This window comes from Hippocampus zosterae, chromosome 4 (assembly GCF_025434085.1).
Source record: "Hippocampus zosterae strain Florida chromosome 4, ASM2543408v3, whole genome shotgun sequence".
Taxonomy (NCBI): domain Eukaryota; kingdom Metazoa; phylum Chordata; class Actinopteri; order Syngnathiformes; family Syngnathidae; genus Hippocampus; species Hippocampus zosterae.
In genome coordinates this window covers 545,379-563,785 of record NC_067454.1, presented here as the reverse complement: position 1 = coordinate 563,785, position 18,407 = coordinate 545,379, and the positions used below count along the sequence as shown (strand labels likewise).

Here is an 18,407-nt window from a genome sequence, read left to right as displayed (position 1 = left end):
TAGCCTTGCACCTCCACTGCCTGTTAAAGTGCTGCAGTCAGTTGCACTGCTGCAAGAAAAAAAAAAACACACGAGAAGGAGAAGAACTGATGGAGTGGTCTCGAGCCTACCACTTGTGCTACCCGTTTAAGCAGTGGAGTTACTTGCAACTGGTATGGCTCCAGATTTAAAGAGAGGGAAGTAAAAAAATAAAAATAAAATCAACAAAACCACAAAAAAAACCCGATCCACTTCGCATCCACGGAGTCCGACGGCGGATTTAAGCGGCGATGCCAAAAAAAGCGGGGATGCTTTCTTTTTTTTCTTCTTTTTTTTTCCCGATGTATTATTCATGCGGGCAAATGCATTGTTTCTGTTTCTTTTTGTTGTCGGGCGGAAAGGTTGGCAGCGAGGCGTCTGCGCTGAAATGAGAAGTTTGAAAGACGCGGCGCTATCGCTCTATTTTGTATTTATACGGCTTATATCTGGGTGTGTGTGTGTGTGTGTGTGTTGTGTGAGAGAGCGCTTTGAGAACGGCGCCTTAAATGTTAAATGGGGGTTGAAGCCTGCCTGAACTAATTTGTCGAGCTTTGCACTGTGTTGACATTTAAATGCGATAAGAATAGCAAAGTGTAGCAGTCGACCTATTTGGAAGATGCCTTCCCGACGCGGCGGCATCAGGCGCGGCCTATAATTAATAAAAAAAGACAGGCCTCCCTCGCTGAAGATTTGATTATAATACCAGCTCATAAACAGGCCGAGGGAGAGGAGGAGGAGGGGGGGGACCAGGGGGGGAAGAAAAGAGGTGAAGAGGAGAGGAGGAATGAGGAGGGAGGCGGAGGCTGCGCACCTGCTCTTTGAGGCGCATTGTGTCGGCGGGCTTGCCGTGTGATCACGTTACGCCGATCCTTGCCCGGCTTGTTTGAGAAGGGGGCCAAGGCGCGGTCGGGGGGGGGTGGGGGCGCGTCAAGGCGGGGAGGAAGGGCTGCGGCGGAGGGATCTGCCAAATCAGCATGCAAATAACAGCACATTGTTAACTTAATCAGATGCAGGCGACGGGGAGGGGGGGGGTAGGGGGGGGGGCGCTATGGTGCTGAAGAAAAGACTGTTTTCTGCGCGGGTGATGAGGGCAGACAACATTGGAAGCGCCGAGCCGGGGGGGGGGGGGGGCGGCCCACAATTGGCCGCAAAATTTCATGACGTGCGGTTATCGTCGTACTGCAAAGTAAAACCGGAAAAAAAAATAAAATAAACTGTGCTTGAGGGAGTTGCAGCCGTCGGGACTTTTTTCTGTGTCATTTTTTGCAAATCACTTCAAGCGCCTCCAAAGCGTCTTCCGCTGCTTCCCGTTTAGGCGCAGGGTCGGATGTCGAACCGGCGCTGCCCCAAATCTCATCCGAACAAAAATACATGTCAAATTTTTAAAAGTGCCCGACAGAACTCCCCCGTCTAAGCAGAAGACTCGTTTCCAACGAGCGGCGAGCTCGAAGGGCTCCGAAAAACAAACCCCCCCCCTCTGCCGGTGCCGTTTGAGATCGTCGAAGTGGTCATCGTTTCAAACGTTCTCTCTTCCCGTTTGAGCGGAAGAGCCGGTGAGCGTGTTGTAAGATCTCCGCGGCCGGCGCTCACTGGCGCTTAGCGGTCGACTAGACGATCTGCCGCAAAGGTCACAATGCCCCCGAGCGGGCCTCCCCCCCCCCCCCCCCAAGGCCACCACGGCCAATTTCAATCCAACATTCTGTGGGCCGTTCGCCACCTCCCCAAAACTTTGCCACTCTTCCCACTTGACACCCGCGTTTGTTTGACATATTTCATGCGCTGAAGTCACATCAGGAGGCTGAGAGAGATGTGCCTGCAGGGGTAGGGGGGGCGCGGGGGGGGGTCTTTCGTTCTCAGCCAGTGTGTGCGCGCCGCAGCCTTGGTGTCGGCAGATAAGCGTCAGATGTCGGCGAAGGTCACTCAGGGTGGGAAAGAAATGCGAGATATGAAAAGCGTTGGTTGGACGCGCGGCGCTGGCGGAGCAGGAATGTCGGGAGGCCGCGCACAAGTCGCCTTTTGTTCCCGAAGAAGCGCAACTTTATTCGCGACCTCTGCCGGCCACCACCATATGTGACGTATTTATTGAATTCTTTTTTATCCCCCCCCCCTTCCCCACTTGTCGGAGGCCGGTTAGAAGGTCCTCAACCCGAGTTTGTCACTCGGTTAGCTTAGCGGTAGGTTTGGTACTTAGCGCCAGCATTAGCTCAGTCGCTTCATCTGTTTGTCAGTAACACGCTTGAGTTCACTTCTTAATTCGTTTCTTCTTAGTTCCGAAGTGAGTTTAGTGCCACGGCGATGATGCGAAGCACCGCCCCGGCGTGAACGGACAATCATATCCGACGTCTTTAGAAAAATCCACGCGGCCCAGCCAACAAAAATGCAACGATGAAACCAAAAAGACTCTTGGCATTACTGCCACCTGCAGGACTGGAGAGGAACTGTGTCGCACCTCGCCAGTCAAGCGCATGCTTTTGGCCTTGGTTTGTTAGTGACTTGCTAGGCTAATGTCGCCTGCTAAACGGTTAATCCATCTGTTCCTTGGTCTCTTATTTCCTAATTTTGCTCACTCATCGCAGTCGAAACCTCCGAGGGACGTATCGAATCCGTCCGTCATTAACGCCGCCACGTCGTCACCCCCCCCCCCCGATGAAATTTGTCGGTTAGTCAGTCGTGAACAAGGACAAAGCCGTTAGCCGTTGCGTCTTGACGCGTATCCTGAGAGTCGTCCCCTTTTCGCCGTCGCCGTGGAGACGCGTGGGCCGGCTTTGAGCGGGAAGTGCGGCGCGTCTCGAGAGTTCGGCGCTAACTCTTCAGAGGCTTACCGAGGAAGTTGAGGTGGGCCTTATCAAAGGCGCAGAGATGGAAGACGGCGTTATTAAAGACGGGCTGTGGACCATTTGAAGCATCCCGTCGGCTTTGTGGTTGGAGAGCATATGGAGCCTCTTGCTACCTGCGTGCGTCTTATCTACTCAAAGAGGAGGAGGGGGGGAGGAGGAGGGGGGGGGGAGATGCTGAGACATTGAAGAATCATTCAATTACCCCAAAATAATTACCTGACTGGCTTCCTGTAAGCAGCGCCGCTAATTAGCCGCCGGCGTTTGTTTTAGCGGATAAAAGCGGCGAGAGACCCCCCCCTAGCGAGGAAAACCAGGCTCCGTCGCCATGACGGGCACTTTGACGGACATGTTGCTCCTCGCTCTCGCCGCGCCGCTAATTACTCGTGCCGCCATTAAAAGTCTCCTCTTTGCAAATGGAATCTTCGCACGGCGTCGGGGGGGCGGGGGGTGGGGGGCACCTGCCACAGCAACTCCTCCCACTTGCAAAGCGTAAACGCACGCGCGCTTACTTCTGACGTCGACGCAGCCCAGCCAATCCAAAAATGTTCAGGTTCAACCGAAAAGACTGATGACCTTTGACCTCGCCAGTCAAAGGCGTGTTTTGGGCGTCGGTGAGTTATCGCCTGGACAGACAAATGCATATTTTGGCCCGAGTTCGGTTGTCCGTTTGTTGCCGAGTCAGTCGTCAACGTTTCCGCCGGGAGCTTCTCGTTTCCCTCGTCGGTGATTCGGGGTTGCTAGTTCAACAGTCCCTTAGCTTGACCATCAGCTTGGCAGTTTCTGAGTCGCTTTATTCGTCCAGTTTGACCGCCGGCGAGATTGTTGCTTCGTCACTTAGTTGGTTTGTGTCTCTGTCGTCCCCCCCGCCCAAATCTCTCGAGTTTGTCAGTTCCATTCAAGAATGAGATTCTTAGTGTGTCCATTCGTCAGCTAGTTTCATTGGGTTGAGCGCAGAAATGGAAGCGCCGCCGCCGCCGCCGCCGCCGCCGCCGCCATTGCCCTGCGTTGACATGACGGTTGTTTGTGCGTGTTACTGGGATGGGCCTTCGCATGCGACGCTGATGTAAGCGAGCGCAGACACACTGCGGCCATTGTGTCAGTAATGGCCGCCGTGTTTGTTGTGTCCTTGTTTTCCGATTGATTTGACAGGAAGAAAAGTGTCACGCAAATGCGCGCGCACGCATGCACGCGCGAGGGAGGCCACACAAGAGCATCAGTGTGGGTTTTTTTTGTTTTGGGTGGGGGGGGGGGCGATGGTTACGCGTTATTGGCCGGCATGGAAACCACAGGACTTTTAACTCATTCAGTAGCAGCCAATTCTGGACCAAGGCTGAAAAGACGTTGAAAAACGTCTTTGGGAGTGAAGGAGTTAAGATGACTGACATCAAAGACACTTTGAAATGATTTATGAGGCTCTTTCTTCAACAAGTGCGCGTCTTATTTTTGGCTTCATGATAAAAGTACAAATGCAGCCATCCATTTTCTCACCTGCTCCTCCTCACAAGGGTGGCCGGCGTTGGGGGAGCCCATCCCGGTTCGTCTTCGGGCAGTAGGCGGAGGACACCCTGATGCTGGTTTGCCAGCCGGGTCCCACATCCACCAACAACCGGTGTTTGGGTGTTGCGTTCATCTGCCGCGCGTGTTTTTTAGAGATGTGAGAGCAAGCCGCAGTACCCGGAGAAAACCCACCAAGGCACCGGGGAGAACACACGGGAAGCTATCTGTGATTGGCTGGCAACCAGTTCAGGGTGTTGACTGCATGAAGACGGCTGGGATAGGCTGCCCCATGCCCCCCCCCCCCCTTGTGAAAGGTGATAAGCGGATTAACAAATGGATAAATCGACAAATATATATACAGTATATATATATATGTATATATATATATAATATATATATATAGAGAGAGAGAGATGCATATCTATATACTGTATATAGATTTATAGTGTATGTATACACTCCATGAAGAAATGCTGCTTTACCGTGGCTGAGTTTCACTGACACACACACACACACACACACGCGCACGCACACACACACAAACACTCACACACGCACACACACACACACACATATCGGTGATGCTTATCAAGAAGGAAAGCTTTGAGCTGGTGGCCGTCTTGGGAAGAGGATTTGGCCGGCGAGGAACAATGAACTGTGGGAATCCGTTTGTCCCGCATTGATCTCCCCCCCCCCCCCGCCCCCCCGCCTCCCCCCTACCTCCCCCACAACATGCCGCCCTCTACACACACACACACACACACAGAGAAACACAGGTTTATCTGTTCTCCCGATGGTGTGTATGTGAGCAAGGCTGAGCGGCGAGTGGTGGAAGTACCTGTTGACAAGTGCTCTCCAGCCATCCTCAATGGTCCACTGTACCACTGCCGTGATGATGGGGGGGGGGGGGGGGGGGCGGGGGGGGGGGCAGTACAGCATCTTCATGTCCTGTGTTTGTTTTGCAAATTTGCAAGTGCATGAAATCAAGTATGCGTCGTTCAAAAGGAGAAGAAACAGTTTGAGGATGGCTTTATTTTGGAAGGACTGGCGCAAGTGGGCCAAAATGGCAGCTTTCAAGCAAAATGGCTGACTTAGCAGCCACGGCTTCTTGACTCTTTGCTTATTTTCTTTTCTTTACACGGTGGACCCCCACGCGAGCTACAAACACGATGGCCGATACCGCACATCGTGAATCCAAACGGATCCGTTCTCCGGCGGCTTTGCGATCCGTCCACGGCCTCGCTTTGACGCACGACACCAAAATTCGTCGGGAAACAACAACAACCAAAATAGAAGCCGCTAATAGCCTTTCCCATCCGCTCGTCCTGGCTCCAAAGTTTGACGCCGACGGAGAAGCTTCGGATTGCGAAACTGTTTATTTCCGTATGAATTTCTAATGAGCCTTTCTAATAGCGATCCCCCACTATTGCCTTTGCTTCAATAATTGATACGCTTACAATTAGAGTCAAGCACATCGAAATCCCTTCATGCATTTGGGATGCCTGCTAATATTGATAAGACCCAATTGAACCGGGAGACACGCGCACACGCGTACAAAGTGCATGGCGGGAGCGTGTCCCGCCACCTGTCTGCACCTGAGCATCATGAGTGTGTGTGTGTGTGTGTGTGTGTGTGTTTTGATATTGCTGTTGTTGTTGTTTTTAATGAGCGTTCCACGACGGGACAAAATGCGTTGCAGTGTCCTCTTGTCAGGCTCGTCGCAATATTCCAGCCGCTCAACGTGGCTTTTAGAGGACATCCGCATATTGAATTGTTATGTGTGTGTGTGTGTGTGTGTGTGTGTGTGTGTGAGGGGTGGGGGCGGTGTCACATAAGAAATGTCCTTTTTAATCAGGAGGAAAAATATAAAATGAGTCGGGAGCAAGACGCGCATATGAATGCGCCTCATTTGCATATGCTCGTCAGCCAGGATGCGTTGGTTAAAAACGCTGCACGCACACTCACACACACACACGCGCGCGCGCGCACGAGGTGGATTCGTCACTTCATTTCACATGATTTCATTGTCTATGTGCCTTTGTTGTATGTTGAAGATAAAGGCGGGCATCAAATTGGAGAAAAGGGCACGGCGGCTGCTATCTCCTCAAATGAGCAACAGCTCATCAGGCGACTTTAAATCACAGATTTTGATTCCAAAAGGCGGCGTTTTTCTGCTCTCTGTGTGTGTGTGTCATTCAAATCATTTCTCCTTCCATGTGAGCACGCACACCCAATGAGGGAGGCTGCCCGTCTCACACACACACACACACGCCCGTACTCCAAAGTTTGGACCGCATGCTCTCTAACAATCGTAATAATAATGCAAGTATTAATATTCTCTCAGTCAATCGACTCGGCGGAGACGTCAAATTGTTTCCGCTGCACTTTGAAACGCATTTGGCTACACCCAGTGAGGATTGTGTGAACAAAAGATTGTGATGGGGGGCAGGGGGGGCAGCTTTGTCTCTTTGGGGGTTTTTTTTGGTTTTTGTGGGTAGGGGGGGGGGGGTTGTTCCGTATGTTGACAATCGTTTGGAAACACGCATGGCAAAGTCGTCGGGAAATGTTGCAACAGGATCTGCATTTTCCTTTTAAAGGTCATTTCAATATTTGAAATTGCCTTGATTAAAAATGTGGCGGCTCAACTTGCTTTGCTTCTAACTCTGTTTGACACTTGAGTTCACATCTCATTTCTACATTCCGCTTGGTGGCCAACGCATGCAGCTTTTTTGGGACCCCCCCTCGCCCCCTTCCCAAAAACAAAACGGCAAAAATTGTGAATTGCGCGACAATCGAGTTGACCCCAGAGCGTTCGTTAGGGGCCGTTAGCTGACATGTCGTCGTCGGCGCAGGATGTAGCGAGCAAAAAATCCCAAGAAGGACCCGCGTCATTGCTGAAAAAGAACCGAGCGGGATTCCTGTTGGCATCCTGGAAGGAAGAGCGGCGAGGCTGCGCTCTCCTCTCCTCTCCGAGCAGCTCCCACTGACTCACCCAAAACAATTTGGCCACCTCCTCCTCCTCCTCCTCCTCCTCCTCCTCATCCTTTCATTTTCCTTTTTTTTTTTTTTTTTTGATGATCGCGCTGCTGCTACCAGGCAGCGCCGCTAATCAGCTTAATGAGACATTATACAATATTTTGTCGAGCAAAGCAAAAAGTGTGCTTATTGTCGGGCGGCTCTGACCCAACACCCCCCCACCCCACCCCACCCCATCCCCCTCGCCAGCAGCCAGGGGAAGCGCGTGCCCGCCGCCGACGTGTTTATACCTCTCCATCTGGACAGCAGATGGACGCGCATTGAAGGTGTTTCTTTTTATTGCGCCAACAAATATTCTTACTTGCCATGATGAGTCTCCGCCTTTTTGGTTGTCCTTGCGCATTTCTCGACCGATTCAAAATCGATACGGGGATCATTCAGGACACGGTGCCCACGATTCCCCCAAATTTCCACTGCTATGAATGGAAGCCTTCAAATGAAAAAGCTGACTTTGTCAACCGTTCCAACGTCAAGGTGTTCAGCTCCTACAGGTCATTTGGGGCAATATTTTTCCCGCCATTGCCACATTGCTCATTATTCGCCATCATTCATGACAACATTACCCCCAAAAAATCAAGAAAGACATATTGAGCACTTGAAAACGTGCCAGGGACAACCGGTTGCACTCCTTGCGGGTATACGCGGTTTCCATTTTTTTTCCATTCCCGCACTTTTTAGATGCTTCTTTCAAGCTAGGCGCTAGCTCAGATGATTTCCCTTGCCCCCCCACCCCCACCCTACATTTATCAGCCCGGTAGTCCAGTGGTTAGCACGTGGGCTTCACAGTGCAGAGGTACCGGGTTCGATTCCAGCTCCGGCCTCCCTGTGTGGAGTTTGCATGTTCTCCCCGGGCCTGCGTGGGTTTTCTCCGGGTGCTCCGGTTTCCTCCCACATTCCAAAAACATGCGTGGCAGGCTGATTGAACACTCTAAATTGTCCCTAGGTGTGAGTGTGAGTGCGAATGGTTGTTCGTTTCTGTGTGCCCTGCGATTGGCTGGCAACCGATTCAGGGTGTCCCCCGCCTACTGCCCAAAGACGGCAGGGATAGGCTCCAGCACCCCCCGCGACCCTAGTGAGGATCAAGCGGCTCGGAAGATGAATGGATGGATGGATGGATGAAACCGTACACACGGCAACATGTTCGCTTGCTTCCAAAATACCCAAATGAGGAGACGCGACCTGCGACTTTTCTTCTCTCGCTCCTTCCTCAATGCGTCGATCTTCGGCATGCGACATCCACCGTTCCACCGTTTCAAGAGCCGTTTTTCCTCCAAGCAGTGCCATTGTCTGGTTTCTTTGAATTCTCTTCTCGGAATTACCCGGAAAGAAAAACAGATATAGCGTGGCGCGCTCTTGTTGTCGGTTTTAAAGCGCTATTTACTGCCAGCGTCCTAATTGTGGTCTCACAATGGCATCGCCGCGTTCCATTAGGGCGCGTAATTGGCGCCATTCCGATAGGATGGGCACAAGTAGCCTAATTAAGCGCCGCTCTCGCTCCGCGTCGACAAGACTAATTATTAGGTCCAAAATGGTTGGTGGCTCTCTCTTTTGGGGGGCGAATCGCAGCATTTCTGCAATCCCTCGACGTTTTCCGCCCACGCGGCCGGACACTTCATTAGGTACTCACGCGCGACACCATCCGATCCCGGAGATTGGAAGAAACCGCTTGTGAAAGTTCAAAAAGGAATACCCGGCGGCAGGAGAAACAAGGCAATGAGAATTGGATCAATTATAACCCCCCCCCTCAAAAAAAAACATAATGCCCCACGATGATCGACCCCCGGGAGAAAGCGGTTGTGATGATGGAGTCCCGGTCTGATTTTCTTCTCGGGCATTTTTGCCGTTGTTTTTCCAGGATGGAGGACTCCAGTTTGTGCCTTGGCATGTCATCGGCGGTGCCCGACGCCGAAGCCCACCTGAGCAACGCGGTGCTCAACGGCCGCTACCCGATCAGCCAGAAGCTCCACCAGCTCACGGCCCAGCTGGGACACGTCTTCCCCGACCTGCAGCGCCCGCAGCAGATCCCCGAGGAGAAGGCGGCGGCGCCCCTGGACGAGAAGAGCCACCACGCCGCCCTGGCCAGCCAGCCCATCAGCAGCCAGATGGCGCTGCTGGCCAACCAGCTCAACCGCGACATCGACGCCGGCGCGCTGAGCGGCTTGAACGGCCGCGTGGACCTCCAGCAGTTCCTCAACGGCCAGAACCTGGGCATCATGTCTCAGATGAACGACATCGAAGACGACGCCCGCAAGAACAGGAAGTACCCGTGCCCGCTGTGCGGCAAGCGCTTCCGCTTCAACAGCATCCTGTCGCTGCACATGCGCACCCACACGGGCGAGAAGCCCTTCAAATGTCCCTACTGCGACCACCGGGCGGCGCAGAAGGGCAACCTGAAGATCCACCTGCGCACCCACAAACTGGGCAACCTGGGCAAGGGCCGCGGCCGGGTCCGCGAGGAGAACCGGCTGCTCCACGAACTGGAAGAGCGAGCCATCTTGAGGGACAAGCAGATGCGCGGCGGCGTCGCACCGCTGCAAGCGGCGGCGCGCGAGCCCCAGCTCGGTTTCAACAGCGGCGCCAACGCCCTCCAGCAGCAGCTGGGCTCGGCCTGCGGCCTGCCGCCTCCGCCGGGCCTCGCCGCTCCGGAAACGGCTTCCTCGCCGAAGCCGACCGGGGCCCAGGACGAGCAATCCCTCAACCCGTCGGCGGGCTTCCGCTGCACCTTCTGCAAAGGCAAGTTCAAGAAGCGCGAAGAGCTGGAGCGCCACATCCGCATCCTCCACAAGCCCTACAAATGCACCCTGTGCGAGTTTGCCGCCGCCCACGAGGAGGAGCTGATCAGCCACGTGGAGAAAGCCCACATCACCGCGGAGAACACGCAGGGTCAGGGCGCCGGCGCGGCCGGCGGCACGCAGATGGCCACCGAGTTCCGCTGCGACGTGTGCGGCCAGGTCTTCAGCCAGGCCTGGTTCCTCAAGGGCCACATGCGTAAGCACAAGGACTCCTTTGAGCACTGCTGCCAAATATGTGGCCGTCGCTTCAAGGAGCCCTGGTTCCTCAAGAACCACATGAAGGTCCACCTCAACAAGCTGGCCATCAAGAGCAAGCCGCCGCAGCCCGGCGAGCAGGACGCGGCGTCCCTCAACAGCATGAGCGGCCTGGCGCAGGAAGCCCACGCCAACCTCTACTCCCGTTACATCTCCTGCCTTCAGGGAGGCTTTCTTTCCCCGGACAAGCAGGGTCTGAGCGAGCAGCACCACATGCTGGCAAAGGCCGGCATCGCCATGAAGGAGAAGGACATGCTCGGGAAGCTCCTGGGCCCCGCGGCGGCGGCGGCGGGAATCGGCCACGGTCTGGGCGAGAACGACAAGCGCTCCCTCCTGGGTTGCCTCAACCTGGTCCCGCCGCTCAAGTCCAGCTGCATGGAGCGCCTGCAGGCCGCCGCCAAGGTGGCCGAGATGGATTCCCTCAACAGCTACCGGGCGTGGCAGATCATGGCTCGCGGCATGGCCATGGACCGAGCTTTCATGCCCAAGGAGCAGCCGCGCCACCCCGCCCCGGGGCCGGAGGAGGACCTGGCCGGCGCCGCCCTCTCCTTCTCCAAGGAAAAACAAGACTTTTCCCCCGCCGCTTCCACGGACGGCTCCAAGAAGCAGCTCTGCGAGGCCCTGCAGGGCTCCAAGGCCGCGAGTGCCGACGCCAGGGGTTTCGACTTGATGTCGCATCACATCGGAGCCGACGCTCCCGGCGGCCTGTCGGCCTTGACGAGCCCCAACGTGGACAAGCCTTCGGAGTGCCCCGACTGCGGCCGGGTGTTCCGAACCTATCACCAGATGGTGGTCCACTCCCGCGTCCACGGCAAGGACCGGCGAGGCGTGGAGGAAGCGCTCCAGCAGCAAGGCGTGGAGGAACGCCGCGGCTCAGCCAGCGATCCCGAGTCCCAGTCCATCAGCCGCTCCACAACCCCCGGGTCCTCCAACGTGACCGAGGAGAGCGCGGCCGGAGGTGGACACTCGCAGACGGGAAGTGTCCGGGATGACAGCCCGCACCCCTCGTCGCCTTCCTCAGGTAAGGCGCTCGTCTCTCTTTCGGCGAGGATCCCGGCTCGAACCTCTGAGAGGAGGGAACACCTTCCACCGTTTGGGTTTTCCGGTTGGCCGCAGAACTTTCCTTGCTATCAATTGAAGATGTAACTGCCATTTTGAAAAGGACGCTCGCGATGGAAGATCGCAGTCACATGACTTTCATTTGCCCCCTTCTGAATTTGCCAATGATTGGTATTCGCGGGGTGGGGGTGGGGGGGGGGGGTCGGCGGTGAATGAATGAAGAGGCTGTTGTGTTTCTTTTAAAACGAGTGGCCTTGTGACTTGTGTTGCTTTTTCCTTCTGATTTCTGCAACGCAGCCAGAAGAGTCTCGCCTTTCACTTGGTCATACCTGTCAACTCATACGGTTTAGCCATAGTTCATACGGATTTTGTGGTGAATCTTACGTATATGGCCGTATCGCACAAATCATACGGATTCTGAAAGTTTCCTGGGGTTTTTTTCTGCCGTTATTTTGACATATAAAAAGCTTTGCCATGTTATAAGGACTTTTTGCTCTTTTTAAGGATTTTTTTGGGTAGCTTATACAGGTTGCTGCTCCGAAAAGTTGACAGGTATGCTTGGTGGTTGTCGAGTCGATGCGCAGGAAACGAATAAGCCGCAGATTGTCCCGCGTCCATTTGTGTTGGCTGGCGATCCAAACCGGACGGTCCGGTCAGAAACGAGGCTTTTTTGGGATGGAGGTCAAACGTAACTCACCTCAAATGTTCTCACGTGGTTAGCGTGACTGTTTGGGATAGCGTTGCCATTACCAGCAGCTTTAAGGGGACCTTTATGGTCATCGCTACCGTCTGCGTTGTTTGTACGCAAGCTTCAGAGGCTAAGAGTTGAAATTTAATTTCTTGTCTTATGTGGTTTGATAATTGCTTCAGTGTGAGTCTTTCACGGCGGTGGAAAAACAGCAAAAGCCCGGTCGAGGCGGCGCATTCTTCTCATAGCTCAAACACTTAACACGGCGTAATGTGACGGCGTCCGTCTAAGCGCACGTTTATCGGGATTAAGAGAGGCTTGACGCGGGCGATTACGCCACTTTTTAAAAGGTAACTTTGGCGAGCTCCTCGGGGCAGCCGAGGAAACGCAAATGCGGTAATTAGGTCACGACTCTGCCATAATCAGTCAGTTTAAGCTAAACAAGACCCTAATTAAAGATATACATATAAAGCAGGTCAATCAAAAAAAAAAACATTGAAGTTAATTTGCCAAAGCCGGCATGTGCTTTTTAAGTCTTTGGAGAGAAATATAAATATAAATACAAATGAGAGCGTCTTAGCTTAAGGCTGTAAGCAACTTAATTCCACCAGTGGAGATGAAATTGTTTATTTATTCACAGAGGCATGAAGTCCTTATCACACGCGTGTAGTGTGATGGGTTTGTACACGGGATGGGCGATGTTTATTTTAATCTAAGAAATAATACACACGCACACACACACACACACTCGCTTACACCCTCCCCACCCCAATTAGGAATTAATGAAAATGAGCACGAGATAAAAAGCTATTTTCTTTATAGAGACTATTAAACACAACACTTTCTCAACAGGCTGGGGGTGTCGCCGACGTAATTAGCTGCTGAATTTTAATGCGCTGGCTTTGACTTCTTTTTTCGTGTTGTGTTAGCGTCCGTGGCTAAAAAATAAATAAAATTAAACACTCGGCACAAAGGGAGCTTAAGTCTGGCCCCTCTGTGCAACATTTGAATGTTGGATTAAAACACGCAGGCATAAAGACATTGTCATCACTGGATCAAAGAATATGTCTCGGACGATGACGCCACATGTGCACAAATGCGCTCACGCAGCCGGATATTCGGCTGCGAATGAGCAACGAAATGCTCTCCCCAAAACGGATTCGTTATTGAGCTTGTGACATGATAGTTCTCCTGGCGTGAGCTAAAAATCGCCCTTTAAAAGTGTCTTTTGTCGTGCGAATAGTGACATTTATGTACAACGGGCTAGCGATTCATAGCTAACCGCTAATGAGCCAACAAACAGTAACGAAGACGACGATTGAATAGCAGCATCTTTGTACGCAGCTGGTGACTGGATAGCGGCGCTAGCGTGAGCTAAATGTTGCCCTTTTTATTTTCGTGTGAAACCTTTGAAAGTCGCTCCGTTTCCAGGCCCCGGGGTCTTTCTGATGCTGCCGATAGCACATTTCGCTAAGTTTTGAGTTGCTAACAAACACAATAAACCAAAACTGTGAAACTTCTTCAGATCGAGTGCTTGCGCGCTCGCTGCGCAAGCGTGAGCTAACGATGCGGCTCCGTATGCAGCTTGTGACTTGATGGCTGTGCTAACACAAGCTAACGGTGAACTCGCTAATGCCATGTCGTCACGTGGACATCGTTTTGTCGAATGCTAACAACTGTCTAGCCTTTGTAAACTGAGCTAACAAACACAATAACAAAGACTGATTGGTTAGCACCGAGCGTGCGAACACTGCCGACAGTCTTAAGTCGCCGCTAACGAGCGCACAAATACAAAATTAAAGACGTTTGTGTGTGAGTGTGTGTGCGCGCACGTGCGTGTGAGCTTCCCCATGAAACTCATCACGAATGGCTGAAAAGCCGAATTACAGTCATCAATAATAACATGTCGAGCGTGGATGAAGGTCAAGACATTTAAAACGAAGGTTAAATGACCTTACGGAAGATTCCATTCGTGTGGCTCCTTTCAACATTTTTGTGATCGCAAGACGGCGCCAAAAACAACCGCCCAAAAAGTTCCGTCCACTCGTCAGTTATTTTCGCTCGCTTCATTACACCCCTTGGAAAACTCTCAAGGCCCGTGACGTCTCCTTGACAAAGGCCCCTCCCACCTCCCCGCAGGCCCGCGTTTGAAACATGGCGGCGGCGCGGCAAACACGGCGTCGGGGATTAGCCGCGCGTCTCGCGGTCTTTCGCGCGGCTCAAACAAACAAGACCGGCGCTCTCTCTCTCTCTTTCTCTCTCTCGCTCGCTCGCCGGCTGGCTCGCTTGCAAATTGAAATGTGACTCAGCGCCCCAGGTTGCAAAGGCGGCGGCGCAATATTCAGTGTTACACACTCGCGCGCGCACTAAGTGTCGCCGCGTAATTAATACGTCATTAGCAAGCCAGCGGAGTGGCTTGCGAGTACGTCATGACTATGCATGGCGATTCCGCGCACGCACTTCAGCAGCTTGGAGCACTCGAAGGATGTGCGCTACGTGTAAAATGCTAAATATGAGGCGGGCCTTGTCGCTTGCGCCTGCTGATGACGTATTATCACGTCGCAAGGTGGGCAAGATGAGAACTGCCTCTTAATTTTTGTCTTTTTTTTTTTTTTATCCCGTGTATTTTTGTCTGAAAGGCACATTTGTTCTTGAGTTCATTTGATTTGCCGCTCTGTCTTTCTCCGCTTTGCCCGCTCTCTCTTCTGCACTTTGTAAATGTTGCCGGTGCCGGGAATTAGGCGCGTCCTTTTTAGATCCTGTAAAATTCTGATTGTATTCCGACAGCGTGCGTTTGATGGAGGCCAAACGTTCCCGCCAGCCAGCCCGCGCCGGCCGGCCGGCCTCGTCCTCATGAAACATTTATCAGTCGGTTTTATGTCCTAATGATGGCGTTAGCGCTCCCCGCTGGCTTGTGAAGCCGGGATGGCTCGGAAAGGGGATGAGGGCGCTGGGAATCTTGACGCGCTGTCGTTTGACGCCAAAACGTAGCTTCTTACTTTACTCCTGCGACACACACACACACAGACATGAGTCTTTTTATCATGAAAACCAAATATTGATGATCTCCGTGTGGCCGGCTCTCATGACGAGGTGAAATTGACACCCTACTTGACGATCTCTCGAAGATAGCATGACGTGAGAAAAGGTCAATCCAAGACGGCATGCGCGATCGCGCGAGAAGAGACGGAGAAGTTCAGACTCGACGAGTTAGCGTTTGCAGATTTCAAACTGCTGGTCGGCGCGCCGCGATTCTCAATCGTTGCCATTCAAGACAACAAAGTTTGGAGTCGCGATCAAGAGAACGTTGTGTAGCTTCAACCGAGCAACAACGGTCAGTTAGCTTTAGCGCTGTAAACAGGCCGACCTTGGGGACAACTGCTACGTCGGTTGCTTGATTTATTTGTTATTGATTATAAGCTTTACTTTGTTGTTTTTTTTTTTTTACAGCTTTTATTTTTTAAAGTATATCTGCAAAAACGAATAACTGATTAAAAAAAAAAGGCTTTGGCAATCTGCAAAGGGCCCTTGAAGATAAGATGCGGGGTGTTGAAAAGGAAAAAGATGGTGAGACAACATTTATCTCGGAGTCACGGTGGAGAACAACATGATCAATGAAGTGAAAGTGAATTTCAGCAGAAAATCTCAACTTAGTTTGGTGTCATGGGAACATCTGGAGGGCCACCCGATCATGATACTGACTCAATTAACGGCATCTCAATTTATTTTAAAGGGGGGGGGGGGAAATACATTGAGTTTGATACTCAAGACAAGGGTACCGCTGTGCTTGTTCAGACCATGGTTGATTTGGGGGGGGGGGGGGGGGAACACACACACACACACACAGATTTCCACGTCTGTTTTATATTCTTTATAATTAAAACACAATATTTATCTTGGAGTAACAGCAGGTTAGGTAGCCGTTTTGCATATTCATGTCGGCGCTATGTGAAAATAAATCCCCCCCACCCCACCCCCCCAATAGGAAAGAAAAGAGGACAAGTTGAGACACCATATAAGGTTGGCGTAAAGGAGCTTGACAAGTGGAGAGGCAATCTGATCGAATGCAAAATCAGACTTTTTATGACGGGCCGCCATAATTGTCTGATTCTGTGTGTGTGTGTGTGTGTGTTTCGTTTGTGTCTTTCCAAGCGGGTTACTTGTGGAGAGGTTTTCAATTGGATTTGTGTTGTTCGAGCAGGGTTCCCCAAATGTCGCCGGGGGGGTGCTGAATGCCTGACTTTCAAAGGGGAGAGGCCAAAGTCAGCAAATGGCAGGAGGGAAATAATACGTATTACGTCAAGGGCGGCGCGGGACAAAATGGGCGTGTCCTGCGATGGATGAAACAACAAAAAAACAAACAACAAAAACAACAAAATGAAAAACAAAAAGTGGCGCTACCGTGAGACAAAAATAAGCGGACGGCAGAGAAGGACACGTGTGTGTGATTTGATGCTTTCATTCCGAGATGGGTGGAATGGGTCGGGCATGGGGGGGCTCGACGTTTGTCGCTGGGCTTGTGCGAGCGAGTGAACTTGGGCGTGACGTGAGCATGCTGAAGCAGCAGGAGCATATGTTGACCTTTCCTTCATTAATAATGGAGAAGCTGACATGTGACACTGCCACTGAGGAATCTCTCTCCCCCCCCTCCCCTCCCCCCTTCATCCTCCTCCTCCTCCTCCTCCTCCTCTTGAGGCCTTTGACAGGTCACATAAAAGTCTTTTGTGTCAACATCAGGGCCCTGACATGACAAATGTGACATGAGAAATGTGCTCGCTCGCCGCTATCTCCTCATCACAAAGACAAGAGACGGAAAGAAAGCCAGCGAGGGAGGAATTAAGTCCAGGGATTAAGATCTCGCAGCTTTCTTCAACCCCCCCCCACACACACCATGGCCCGCCCCCACCTCCGCCGCATTCCAATTGTTCTTAAAATATTTGGCAATGTCAATTAGTAAGTGAGCAGAGGCTCGCTGATGAAGACAATTTTCCAGGCGGCTGAGCGCACTATTGTTGTGCAGCGAGCGCCACATTTGCGAGGTCATTATCATTCCCCCGTTAGCCGCGGCCAGCTGCTCGCCCCGCGCTACAGCCAAACGCTCCTCTTCCTCACCCACCCGTCCCTCCGTCCAAAAGGTTGGGGGGGGGGGGGAGCGGGGGTCACGCCCATTTTACTACCATAGCACCAAATTGGATTCCCGGTTCGATGTACGTGGGTGTACAGCTCGGCCTCACGTTTGCTGTCCTGGAAACGGCGCGACGGCTTTCGCAAAGCAACTTGGCCATTTTTCCACATTTTGGAGGATGCTGTTGTGTCACAAGATGAGCACAAAGAGCACAAAGACCCTGTCCTTGTCGACACGGGTCTGTTTCAGGCAAAAACGCTGATTTTTGTCCAGAGAAATCTGGACACCAACTAACGAGTCACATGACATCACGGATGAAAATCGACTCATTGGGCACAAGTGGAAGAAAGTCTTTCACCTGCTTTGTAGCAAGCACACAATTTATCCAGCACAAATGTGTCTTTTTTTTTATATGTTGCATTAATTCAGGGCCACAAATGAGCAATTGGTGCAACTGTTATATATCTAGATCGGAGTCGGTGGGTTCCGCATGATCCGGTCCCGGGCACACTTGAGCGACGTGTAAGGGTGCTCACGGGAAATGGAGTCTTCGTGCCAACGAGGACGCTCCTCCTCATTTTTTCCCCATCCACTTAACGCGCTCGACTCCACTGGATTTCTCGAGCGCTTTCACACCGCCATCGACGCACGCAAAGTGCCGTACGTGGAGCAACTAACATATGCAACCATAAAGCAATAAATCAGGAACAAAGATGGCGGAAAGCACCAAACAGTAGAACTAAGATCAAATCGGAGTCAAATGCCAAAGAATACAACGAAAACTTTTCACGTGCTAGCTTGCTGCCCTTTTTACCTCCCATCCGACTCCGAACAAGTTCGTCGAGTGGAGTGCACGTGTGTGCGTGTGCATGCCGTTGCGAGTGTCCAGGTGTGTGTGTGTGTGTGTGAGTGAGCGAGAAGGGCGAGCGGCATCAAAGCTCTACAGCTGCCAAGCCTCCTCGTCCCCAGTTAGCAGGCATCCAGCTGTCTGATGCGGCGAAGGGGGTGGGGGTTGGGGTGGGGGGGACATCTCCCGGCAGCCATATGGCGACGGCTGCTGTGCGAGACGCGGGCAAATGGCAAACTCGGATAGCTCATCA

The 18,407-nt window shown here is 52.4% G+C and overlaps 1 protein-coding gene across 3 annotated transcripts in view; it reads left to right on the top strand.

The window, feature by feature from the left end:
• Positions 1-18,407, top strand: part of znf536 (zinc finger protein 536) — a 156,360-nt gene that overhangs the window by 75,386 nt on the left and 62,567 nt on the right. For all 3 annotated transcript variants that reach the window (XM_052062616.1, XM_052062614.1, XM_052062615.1), the window contains one exon: positions 9,244-11,456. In XM_052062616.1, coding sequence (XP_051918576.1) covers positions 9,245-11,456 — 2,212 coding nt within the window. In that variant the 5' untranslated portion in view covers position 9,244. The remainder of the gene's footprint in view (positions 1-9,243; positions 11,457-18,407) is intronic.